The 13,177-nt window shown below is 40.5% G+C and overlaps 1 protein-coding gene across 4 annotated transcripts in view; it reads left to right on the forward strand.

The window, feature by feature from the left end:
* The window catches only part of AMN1 (antagonist of mitotic exit network 1 homolog), a 74,350-nt gene that overhangs the window by 26,045 nt on the left and 35,128 nt on the right, over positions 1-13,177 (forward strand). For 3 of the 4 annotated variants that reach the window (XM_090043345.1, XM_090043344.1, XM_090043346.1), the window contains exons 3-4: positions 4,187-4,331; positions 7,778-7,995. In XM_090043345.1, coding sequence (XP_089899471.1) covers positions 4,187-4,331; positions 7,778-7,995 — 363 coding nt within the window. The remainder of the gene's footprint in view (positions 1-4,186; positions 4,332-7,777; positions 7,996-13,177) is intronic. The other variant, XM_090043343.1, reaches the window with a different exon arrangement.

Raw genomic sequence — 13,177 nt, forward strand, 5'->3', positions numbered from 1 at the left:
GGATTCAGATTTGGCCGAATCGGGGACAGTGATTTGATTAGTTGATTCGGATCACTGTCCCAATTTGATTTGTCTGAATCCAAATCTGAAGTTTCAATGCTGATTCGTAGAATCAGCGATTTAGCCAGAGACACAGCTTTAAATGTCTTTTATACATACCTTGTCAGCAAAACCTGAGTTAGCTGCCCAAACAGGAAAGGACAGCTTGGTCTTGCGTCGTGGGCACTAGCCGTGATAATATAAATCAAGAGACACAGGAGTGCCAGCAGAAAATTTATTGCTTCTGCAGAAGGGTAGACTCCCGCCTTAAGGACCAAGAGCTACCCAGAGGAATTTTTAACTTTCATATTTATATGGTTCCTTCTACATATGCTTAGTTGCACGTGCAATGAGATTAGTCATAACATAATTTTTTCTGTTAGTTATAATTATCTCTTGTGATGGGAATCATCACAAGGGCATTTTGCTTTTTCTAGTTGGGTCAAGCCGACCTCAGTGTCTTCCTCCTTCCAGTTGGGTCAAGCCAACTCCGGAATAGTTTTCTTTCTATGTTAGTACTTATGTTTCCTAAAATTATATTTAGCATTAGTTATTCATGCATAGATCAAACTGCTCACTAAACAATTTGTTAGACAGATATTAAAATACTTGAACTTATGAACTTATAAACTTCTGAACTACTTGTACTTATTCTTATGACCTACCCAATTAATCAAGCTAACCCATCTTTATATCAACCTCAAGGTACTAGGTGTGGCTCATGAATGCTGCGATGCTGGGGCGGATGGAGCGTCCCACAGGAGCATGGGAGCTGCCCCACCTGCTCGCCGGCGAACCCAAAAGTGGACCAGAAGTACTTCCCAGGCCCCAGACCCAGAAGGCACCAGTCGCTGAGCTGGAGGGACACAGGGAGGTCCCCCAGAGCTCTCCCCGGCAGACCCAGAAGTGAACCAGAAGTGCTTCTGGTCCACTTCCGGGTCTGCTGCCGAGCGCACTGGGGAGCCCCCTGCACTTCTGTGGGATGCTCCATCCACCCCACCATCTCAGCATTCATGAGCTGCCTGGTACCTTGAAGTATGTAGAAAAAAACATTTAAAGCTGTGTCTCTGTCTGAATCATCAAATCTTTCCGAATCTCTCCTAATCAATTAGGAGGGTTCTGATTCAATTCAGAGAGATTAAAGGGTCTCCTGATTGAATTCAGATTTGAAGATTTGGCCACTGAATCGGGCCGAATCTCCACTGAATCAAATCAGGGATCAAAGCTTCATGCAGCCCTATTGTTTAGGTGTCAACATCAGGGATGTCTTTCCCAGTAAAAAATTACTCTGGGAACAGTTTAAAATGGGGGCTCCCATGTAACCTAAGACCTTTTTTATTAAGCTTCAGGGTGATCATTATTACAGCATTTTGGGTATGAAGAAATTCTATGGAGCCAGGTATTTTTGTGAATTCTGCTAATTGGCATTTAGGCACAAGAACAGCCTTGCTTGCAATTTCCAGTGCCAACTGTGTTTTAGCACAAAGCGTGTGGAAATCTTAGAAACAAACACAAGGTGTGATGGGTGCAAGTGGTTTTTCAGGTCCCAAGTGTGTTTAGAGAGATGGAAGAGAGAGGCAGCCCAGGGAAAATTCAGACGTTTAACTAAATTTCTGTGCGACAGGTGCAAGTACTATGTGAGCAAAGGTCACTGCTGTGAAGGGCGGATTTATAAGCTGTGCAATGATTTGATTCAGGGTGATATTGAGGACACCTGTGTTATATGAGGTATCTTAAACTGCTCAAAGTAGCAAAAGATTACATTGTGTAGCAAAAGATAAAATGATTTTGAATGTATGCGGGAAATGGTTAGGTGCATACCCAACTACGTCTTTGTGCTGTGTTCAGACACTAGTAAACCAGGTGGGAGTTGAAGGGTAAAGATTGTGTTTCTGACTGTCAGGAAATTTTCACAGCTGCAACTTCAAAAAGCACAGATTCATATCTCACAACACCAAAAGTTATGATGCATATTTTATTGTTAAGCTGCTGATAAAGTTTAACAGCTTTTTTTTTTACAGTTGTGCTGTCTGTTACTGTGAAAATGTGCAGAATCTCCTGGTCATGAATATGTGTGGCCAATATTACCAACAAACATTGCTTAAGAATGACAATCTTAAAAGCTGGAGGTTCACCTGACAAAGAGTCTGATGAAAGCCATTACATCTTTTTTAACTAAAGTGCAGCTGCCACAGGTTCTGTTACCCCCAAGATGCTCTTTTGGGGAGTAGAACTAATGTTATACGTCTATATTACAAACCTCAGGCTTGTGAACAGATGCAGTATTATTTCACCAGCATGTACCTATATGTAAACAAAACTAAAAAGTACCCTATAGGACTCCCTGTAATCTTTTCAGACAAAGTTTGCCTTCTTGCAACATCATCCATACTTCACTGTCATTAAGTACAAAGACTTCTTTTTCCCTATTTGCCTGTTAGGGTAGATGGCAAACTTGTATGTGTTCTCTGAATGACCAGTGTTTATTAAACACATAATGAAAATATTTTACAATGCGCTGTAGCCTGAATGGAGTTCAATGTAGCTTCAAAATAGTTGCAGCTGTGTAACCTTCAGCCATCTCTTATCCAGCATCTCTTGCAGGTGTGGATGAAAGCAGTTAATGTCTCTATTATGGGGCTGCTGATGCGTATGCTTTGGAAGCACTCTACAGCATGTCATCCATCTGTGGAGAGTATATAATCAGTATGGTCTACAGAGAAGTCCCAAAATTCTAGCTTAATTACCTCTGTGATACCCCTTGGGGTAGGAGTGACTGATATGTCCATGCTTTCCAGTGGCTCATCTGAGCGGATCTACCCCATTAGTCAGGACAAGATAGTTGTCCATGGTGTCTTGCTTTTTCATATGGTTTCAGAAAATGGCTCTCTCAAGCTGAGGGGGCTTTTTGTACCTCAGGGGTTGACAGGATGGCACTAATAAACAGCCAGTGGGCAAACACTATAGAGAACATGGTCCCAAACCTGGCCTACAGGCCTGGGACACTGCTGGACAGTGCCGGATTTAGGCACAAGCTAAGTAAGCTACAGCTTAGGGCCTCACATTATGAGTAAAAAACATACAGTAAAACCTCACAAATCCGGTGTGCTTGGGCCTGAACATGTGCTGGAAGTTTGCAAATGCTGTTTTTTTTAAACCAGCACTGCAGAGAGTCGCAGAGCTGGGGAGGGGTGGAGGTAGCGGCGGCCAGTCCTGGAGTACCAGCCGCATGCAGAGCAGCAGCATGGGGTGCTTAATGGAGGCGGCAGCAGCTGCGTGTAAGCTTCCCCTGCCATTTCCAGGCCAGTGTCAGGGAGTGGAGGCCAGTTCCAAAGCGGTGGGTGAAGTGCCAGATTTTGTGAGTGTTTCACTTTTTTGGGTAATGTTGTAGGGCGTCTTAAGCTTGACATTGCTTAGGGTCCCAGCATGTCATAATCCAGGCCTGCTGCTGGAGTTCTGGCCATGGGTTTCAGGCAGGTGCTTGAATCTGCTTGGCTGGCAGACAAGATTAGCCATGCCTGAACACTATTCTCAGCCGTGATTGCATGGCTCCTGAGCGGGTAGTAAATCCAAAAAAAAAGAAAAGAAAAATGATTATTTAGTATGAACTTATTAAAAAATCCCACAAAATCACATTTACGGCGTCAAATTATGGAGTATTAATCATTTGCTTATCAACTTTCTAGTACCGCCTGCATACTATTCTGATTTTAGCACCACCTACTGTTAATATGGGTTCTAGCACTGCCTTCTTTTAATCATGACACCATAATTCAAGATTGACAAGTCTGGTAAGAGTTTGACAAAAACTGTACACCCATTACTACTGTAGTCACTTCACTTTGTAATGCCAATATGAAACTCAGCTTTTTGAGCAAAACTGAATCCATTTTAGGGGCGTTTTGCCTGTGTAGTTTGCCGATAAAGTGCTCCCAGTTTAAACAAGACCATAGAAACAAAACAACTCTCACTGCAAGAGATGATCCATTACTGCAGAAATGTGCATGTTAAGTAAAATGAGGATTTCCACTTCACCTTTTCTGAGAACAGTTTTTATTCTTATTCAATTCTAACGTAGTAACTATCATAGATTTAAAATGTGTAGATTTACATAAAGTTTATCTGAAGTGTTGTGCTTGCCTTACAGGTGCTGCATCCTTCAGTGGAAGCTTTAGACCTCAGAGACTGTGATGTTTCAGATAATGCCCTGTTGAAGCTTTATATCTGCAAACATCTAAAGAAAATAAACTTGAATTCTTGTAAAGAAAACAGATTAGGTATAACTTCAGAAGGTATGTTTTGTATGTTGACAGAAGTGGGATCTGCCTTCTGTTTTCTTTTTCTTGGAAGGCTTCATATATAAGATATTAGTTAATCAATTGTAGGTACCTTTTTTTTCTTAAATTGGGTGACGTTCACATTGTTTAGTTTAAAGCGCATGCTTAATTTCTGGTGGAACAGTCTTCCCTTAGTAAAGGAAGGTTCAGTGAAATGCTTTGTAGGAACATGCCAACTTGAACCAAACTTTTGATAGAAAAGTGTCTAAATGAGTGTATGTATCCTGGTTACATTTAGATAGTATCAACATTTTCAGTTTTGATATCATTCTAGTTTCTTCCCTTTAAATATTTAACGTTTTGTGACCATGTTTCGATTAATCAAAATAACAAATTAGTATTTCTAAATAAGAGTTCTTCAGTTTTTCTGTTCCACTGTAAGCTTCAGCACTTCATTCCAATTCAGGATAAAGTCAGCTTTTCTAACATCAAAGTGCAGAATGGAAGTTCTATTTTCTAACTATCTCTAATATTTAACTTTGTTTTACATTGGTCCAGTGGAATCACTGATATACTGAGGTCAGTGGCAAGATTCCCATTAACTACAGTGGACTGAGGATTTCACCTGTTTGTCTTATTAATCAACACAGAATTCAAAGAGGAGTAAGAACTTGTATAAATACACAACATTTTTAAATGACTTGCCTGATTAAAACTTATCAAGAAGCCGTATGTTAAATTGCAGGACTTCCAGTTACGTGTTAAAATAAAAAAATGGAAGGGAGCCAAGTGTGAGGTTGTAAAAAAGACAAGTAAAATAGGTACTTTGACAAAATGATAAGTAAATATTGGCACTTGGGTATTTCAGGTATAAATATAGATATGCAAGGTTTACTTTGTAGCAACCTAGTGGAGTGTAATTTATGCATGGCTTAAATCATTGGCCCTGGGCAGTTCTGACTGAGTTCTACTGAGATGTGCTGATTACTAAACAGACCAGCTAGTTTGCTGTCAAAGTGACAGTATATCTCTCTGAGGTTTTTGCCACCAAACACAAATTTGAGTCATTCTTTCTGTGTCACACGTGGGCTCCAGGAGGCTGCTGGGTTGCACTGGCCTCCTGGAGCACAGTCTTAAGCAGCCTGAATGCTGACAATGGCAGCGAGCTAAAAATTAGCCACACACACAATATCTATATATTAGTTCTCATAAATAATGCAGACTTGACAGGCCAGACAATGAAGTCCTGTACTTTTGATAACTAAAATGTCATATTTACTCAAATCCGAGACATGGTTTTTTTCCCTCCAAACAAGGAGGGAAGAAAAGCCTCATCTTGGATTCGAGTATTGGCCCAAGGCAATGAATCATTTGTTTTACAGGAAAATGTAGTATTTATCAGCCTTAACCCAGAGTAAGCCCAAGTTCTGTGGAATTGTTTACTGTGTATATTAACAATTGTTAAAGATATAAGTAGGACTTGGGACTAGTGTATTAAAGGATTGACATGACAATTTGTTCGATAAATGACAATGACAATAGCTTTATTTACTGCAATATTTACTATTAAATAAGCCTAAAGCAAAGCCCAGTATATTTAGCTGGAAAAGCATTAGCATCTCACCAATACAGGCAAAAAGGCAGTCTCAGTCTTTTCAGCTTCTCAAGGCATTTATCTGTCACTGGAAGATCAGCTAGACACAGTAGCATGTAGCACTTCTTGTCTTGAATGATTTCTCACTCTTAAAGATGCCCCATTAGCTGCTTCATTCCTTTTTATACCCTTTAGCTCAGTGTTTTCAAAGCATTTTTGTAATTGAGTTAAAAAAAACCAACCCAAGCAATAACAAATAGGAAGACCTATTTTCAACTGTTCACTATTTGTTTTTGGGTACTCCCAATTTTGATTGAATTACCTTATTTGGTATTAGGAGGTTATAAATCTCTACTGAGTTGGAACAGATCTGGAAGATGATTAACAACCAGGAGAAACACAGAGCATTCTTGAAGAGTTGTCCTTGGAAGATGAAGGGAACCACTGAAACAAAACAAAGGAGGAGATAACTTTCAAGCCCCATGTGGAAAATGTCTCTTCCTGTACATAAACATAAGTTAATTATAAAGAAATATTTACCAAAATAATTAATCAAGGATATATATTTAACACAGCAAAAACCAGGCACATAACAGCCTGCTTAAAATCAGTATAGGTATAATAAAATAAGCTGAAAATGACACCTCATTTTTTCTTTTCAGAATATCCCAGCTGCAGAATTACTTCCCCTTACAATTTGCATTTATCATTAATATTTTGTAGTTTAATTTTTATGAGTAGGCCCAGCTCAACTTGAGTTTCACAGTCACCAGCAGTGATGAACTTTTGTGGGTATCATCTTACTTATAAAACAGGCTTCTGTGTTTGTGGTTTGTACAGTTTAAACTGGGGTTTTCAACGTATTGTCAGGATGGCCTCCTTATATCACACTTCTGTCTCCTTTTTATATGATGGTAAATAACCTTTAGATGATAGTGTTATCATCATAAAAGACTGCTTGCCTCTGAAGCAGATTAAATTCTGCTTGGTATCTCACAGTCCACATAATTAGCTAGGCTTACTGGTTCATCCAATAATCGGAAAAATCAGTACAACTTTAACCATTTGAAAGAAACTGTGTGCTGTGGAGAAAAATATGTAGCTAGATTTCACTTCTTTAAAGGAGGTTGTAATCCCATCTGCCAATTTCCATTATTCTTTAAAGCCATAGAAAGATTTCTCACCCTAAACCCCTAACCCTGAAAGCCCAGACATGCAATTGTGTTAATACATTCTTAAAGAAAATAACACATAATAAAACCACCAAACTTAGGCATTTTAGGAAAAATTGCATTTCTAACTAAATATATATTTCAGCTACATCCCAGGACATACCTGCCAGTCAATATACAAATAACAGTTGGTTTATACTAACAGCCAAAGAGTGATACAAGAGACAAGCTAAACCAATAAAGCTAAACCCATAATAAACCAGTGAAAGACTATCTAAACCCATCAATTAATCAATTTAGTTAAGATGATATAAGTTAAATCAGTGAAACTTTATATGAGAACAATCCCTTAGCTATGTTGATTTAAAGAAGAGTTAACTAGATTTAAAAAAAAAATAAATCAATGTCATTTATATAATCTAAACCAAGCCAAAATCCCACACAAATGGTAGAAATAGATAAACCAACTGTATGGAAAGTAAATTAATTAGAACATTTCAGAAAAAGACTTCCTTCATACTCTGTATAATGTTAACCTTAGGTGTTTCTCTTAAAAACAGTAAGTAATGACACTGCCAGAGCTTTTTTTAATGGCAGGGAAGTTTTTATGTACTTTAATATGTGGTATACTACAAGATATTTTTGGAGATAGTAGTTTACTGGCCTCAGAATTTCTTGCTTTATTTCTTCAATAGGAGTTGCAGCTCTGGCCTGGTCCTGTCCTTATTTACGCGAAGCTTCTTTTAAAAGATGCTGCAATCTGTCAAACAGTGGAGTACTTGCTCTTGCACTCAATTGCCAACATTTACAGATAGTTAACTTAGGCAGCTGCTCAGGCATCACGGATGCATCCCTGCATGCGCTAGGACAGAACTGCAAATTTCTACATAGTGTGGACTTTTCATCTACTCAGGTAACCAAAATGCCAAAAAAAATATTATATAAATTTAGTGGGGTAGCTTTATGGTCTCTGTTTTTATTTAACTGTGTTTTCCCTGGGCTTTTTACGATTCAAAACCCAAAGTCACATTAATTTCCAGCTACTTTCCCAATACATTATGTCTCTTGTTAGTAGCAGAAAGTATTTAGGCTCTTTCTAAATAAGAGTCACAAGTTAGGGCATCGACTCTGGAGGACAAATAGCTCTGGAGCCCATCTGTTATTAGAGGGTTCTTTATACTGTTCATGATATTCAATGTCATAATTGTGTTCGAGTTATAGAAAAGGTATTAATTATTTTATATGCAGGAAAAGAAGATGTAGAACTATAATCATACACCAATTAATTAAATACATACTTGTGACTAGGAGAAATCTTATTTTGCCTAAGAAGAACCCACTGAACTGAGTAACTGAACCTTGAGAAGCAAAAAGAGCAAAGTATGCAGAACAAAACATGCATGACCTTGTACGTCTGGAGTTGTTTGCCAGATGTATGTTACACGATGCTCCTCCTCCCCCCTGCCCAGTAATAAATGAAATATCCTAATGTTTGATGTAAGTCATTTTTCTTTTGCTTTCTGCTAGAGTATCTTTCTAGAAGCTCCTTAAAGTTAAATGTATTAGTTTAATGTCAGCAGTGTGCTCCATGTCTTTCAGAATGTAGAAGGTGGCATCATCTCAGACCCAGATTTGACACTAATTTGACAGTCTTAATGCTTTAAGTCCTTTGATATATTTTTTTAATTTAACGGCTTGTGAAAGACGTGTATGTTATAGGCAAAATTAGAATGAGAGGAAGATAGTTGTTTGGTGCACAACAAGGAAACTATTCCAGTATGAGGGGGCATTTTGAAAAACATGTGAAACCAGAGTAGGAGATGAAGATAGAGGTAAAAGATGACCAAGGCTTTAACAGAGATTATGTAGAAGGAACGGACAGGAAATGTTGGGTATTATCAGTGACCTAACATATGGGAAGGGCACATATCAGAAAATCTGCACAGGCTACCACCTTGGTGTCCTTTTGCTAAAATTTCAGTTTCATATGTGCCAAAACATGCACTTCTCCTACTAAGAGTCATCCATACTAAATTAACATAGTAGAAAATTTGTTTCCTCTATCAAAACCATGGAAGATGAAAGTAAACATTCATGATATTTCTAAGGGGGGAAAAAAAGGGAAAAACCCCAGTTTTCTAAAACTGAAATGTTTTTTCATGTCCTTTTTAAAGATCAGCAAGAGGAAGGAAAATGTACAAATGCAATTTAAAACGAAATTCTTTGCAGATTAAGGCACAGAATATTATCAGGCTTTGTAAACTGCATGTATTCCCTTGGCTCTATCCACAAAGTACTAGAATATTAATTTCTCTCTTTTGTATTTGCTTCCTACCACGTTTTCATCCTTATTAATTTCGGTACAAATTGCCAAGTCTTTATATGGATGCATGTGGATTAGGGGAGAACAGTCTTTCCTTTTTCTATTACCACCGCTTCAACAACAGACTGTATGATTTGCCAATGTAGAAGATAGGGTTTGCATGTCAGGCCACTTAAAGACACTTTAACAAATAGGGCTGTGTGAAACACCATCGTTTCATTTCGACATTCTTTTCGCCATTTTGAAGGGATAGTGTTTTGTTTCTTTTTGTCGTTTCGTCTCATTTCGTTTCGAAGCACTTTCTCATTTCACTTCCTTGAAACTTTTTCACTGTTTTGACACGTGTCAGTGTTTCACCCATAGGTTATAATGGGGAATCATGAAAATACTTAAAACTTTGTCATTTCTTGCCTGATTTGGTTGAAAATTGCAGGGATGGTAGCTTCTTCTGAGGGCATGAAGCCTGCCAGGCTTCAAGGAGATAGGTACAGAAGTTTTGGGGAACTGCACTTCAAACTTTTCAAAACACAACTCCTGACACTTGCTATCAGCAGCAGCCTCCTCTCATCCAGTGTGCAGATCCAAAGGCCCACACCCTAGGAGGGCTGTGGGGCTGCACTGGACTCCTCCCAACGGTGCAGACCCCCGGATCTGCACGCTGGATGAAAAGAGGCTGCTGCTGCCACTTGGGACTAGCACTGGGCGCACCATGCGCCCAGCACCAGAGAACATTGCTGCTCCTTACATCTGGCACGCAGATGTGGGGGCTCACACCTCTGGGAGGAGTCCGGCACAGCCCGGCAGCCCTCTGGCTCACACTCCTGGATCTACATCTCGGATGAGAGGAGGCTGCCTCTGCCACCTGTGACCAGCGCTGGGCATGGGCTGTGCCCAGCACTGGAGAAGATTGCTGCTGCCACCTGTCCCAGGCAGCAGAGGCAGCCTCCTCTCATCTGGCACTCAGATCCAGGGACTTGCACCCCTGGGAGGAGTCTGGCAGAGCCCTCGTTTGGTTTCAAAGCTGTTTCGAAGCCTTTTATTTCATTTCAATTTTGCTGTTTCGAGCTCGAAACATATTGAAATAGCTTCAGAATGAAGCACCTAGTGAAATTTCATACAGCCCTATTTACCATGTGGCAAAAAGTAATGTCAGGTGCTCCACAATAGTTGTCCACATGCACACTCCTACACTGCAGTAATGCAGTCCTTTTGCTGAGTACTTAGTACCCTGGTTTTCTGTCAAATAAGAAGAGTGCACATAGGCAGTTACTACAGAATAGCTTATACGTGTATTTACTTGCATACCACGTGCATGTTTTCCCAGAAAGTTAGCCTCCCAAAATTGGAGTGCTTACCTTAAGCAGGAAAGCTGATTTTCTGTCCAGAATGGAAGCATGGATTTGCTATAAGATAGCTGTTGCTTCTTTTCCTTCTCTTTCTTCTGCACCTACATCAAGAGAGGGGTGGTTTAAAGCAAAGGCACATCTGGGGGAGAATGTAGTAGTGTGGTGACCCTCCCCCTTGATTCCTGCTCTACCCAAAGTTTAAAACCAAGTATCTGGCAGCGGCAGTGACATTTCTATTCAGGCAGTACTGAGGGAGCCAATTGACTCCATGATTTATTTTATTGTACCTGATTCCTGCTGATTAATCGTAACAGAAATTAGTAGTCTTCCTTCCTTTGTAATGCCTTTGATGTTATATTAATCAAACTATCCTTATTTCAACAAATTTACTGTCTGCTAGCTGCTTCTGGCCTGTTCTCTTATTTTGCAGCCCTTCTGACTTGTTTGAGCTCTTTTCAAAATCCTAGATCAGTGACAACGCATAGGGGGTTCACAGGGGTGCATGTGCAGTCCCTGACAGGCAGCGTTCCCTGCTTAGGTGACAAGCAGGTGGGGGCAGATGGAAACGCTGGTGCCCCCGCTGTGAGCACCGGCCAGGGAGTGGTGTGCCAGGTGAAGCAGTGCTGACACTTCAGCAGTGCTGTGGCCGCTTCCCAGTGAGCACGATCGGACGCGGGGGAGATCACCCCCACCCCCCCGGTTGGTGAGATTGGCTGCAGGGGGACTCCCACCCACCCCCCAGTTGCTAACTGGCCACTGGGCATCATGTGCCCCACAGACTCAGGTGGCACCAGTCACCCAAGTCCTAGATCCACCCATGAAGCCCAGTCTTCAGCAGAAGCTACACTGTCAGGTTTTGGCTTAGCAGCCCTAGAGCTGGTAACATTTCAGTTGTGAAAGGAATAAAACTGTAGCTTTGGCCTAAGCAGAAAAGAGAGGGAGAGGGAGCTAAAGCTTAAGCTGTAGCCCTGCTCTGGATGCTCTGAAGAAAACTTTGTTTCTTGACACTGCGTTCTGAAAAGCAAGGCATGCTCTTTACCAGGGTGGAGGTAGGGAGACTGTAATAGTAAGAGCTTTATTAATAGCAAGAGTTTTGCACGCTGATTCCATAGTAGGCTGATGAAGTGGCACGTAGCCTCCTGCTCTGTGAGCATGACTGAGCCATGAACCTAGATAGCAGAATGTTGTAAGACAGTGGAATGTGCTAAAACACCACGTGTGTTGGATCAGGACTCATCCCCAAATTCCTAGCTTGAGATAACCAAATCCTTAGCTCAAGATAACAATGTTTACTCCAGAGTATATAAGCTGTACATTCTTAAGTTACAATGGGTTCCTCAGCTCTGGGCAAAAGTTCCAACTTGTGCGGAGCCCTGGCGCAGGCTATCGCATCCCCGGGAACAGGACACTCCGGGGCAAGGGGAACCATGCGGAGTGGTGGCTGCCACCTAAGGCCAATGTGAAGTAACTTTCCTCTCTGCTCTGTTCTATCACCTGCCTTTGCAAGTATCCTTAAATAAAGCTTTGCAGAGGTAAAAACAACCATAAGTACGTCCTTTGTTCAAGCGTGGCGAATCTTCTGAACCCAGTATTTCATCCTAAAACAGGGACACATGTTAGAAAATACAATACATGGTAAAGCACTGTCCCTACTTATCCTGAGGTGTAAAGTTGTTTGCCATATCCGCAGAGAGATGCCATCCCATTTAAAACTCTGTTTGGGGTTGGACCAGTGGCCTTATAGTTTTGAGAATGTATTCTTGCCTGGTGAGGTGGTTCATCTGAGAACTACCCGGTTAGCCCTCATGCAAATTATTTAGCTTCCTTTAGCTTTCTATTTCTTCTAGTGAGTATTCATTGTGTCTTTAATATTTTTTATTGTGTTTCATTTCTAGGCCTGTTTTGATCTATGTTTTGAACACAAATGTTTTAAAGACATGAACATGGATGTGAAAGGGCCAAATTCTGCAGTCCATGGGTGTGGACAAATATAATAATTAAAACATTTCAAAGGCCCAGCTACACAGACATGTATGCCCTTTGAAATGTTCCCAAAGTAGCTTAAACATTCCAAAATAGATCCTCTTTAAAAGAAGTAGTATCATGGAGTGTTTCACTTCCGGCTATGTGTGCACAAGGACAGAACATGGGATCTGGGTTGGGGCTGGGCTGTTGCTAAAGGAGGCTGCAGCATTTTGAAAAGTTCCTGCCAGGAACTGCAAAAGGTTATATATGTGCACGTGGCCTGAAACACTTCCTCCATGAAGCATTTCTAAGTGCGTTTCATTTGGGAATGCTTCATTCATTATACCAGTCTGCACCCTTTGCTACATCTTTATTTAGGCAGAACTCCTTCCTCCTAAATTTAGAGAGTTACTATTTTAATGGGAAAAAATGGTGACATTTGTAGGACAGCAAAAAGTAGT

The sequence above is a fragment of the Crocodylus siamensis genome, chromosome 4, assembly GCF_052110815.1.
Source record: "Crocodylus siamensis isolate JL-2025a chromosome 4, ASM5211081v1, whole genome shotgun sequence".
NCBI classification, from domain to species: Eukaryota; Metazoa; Chordata; order Crocodylia; family Crocodylidae; genus Crocodylus; species Crocodylus siamensis.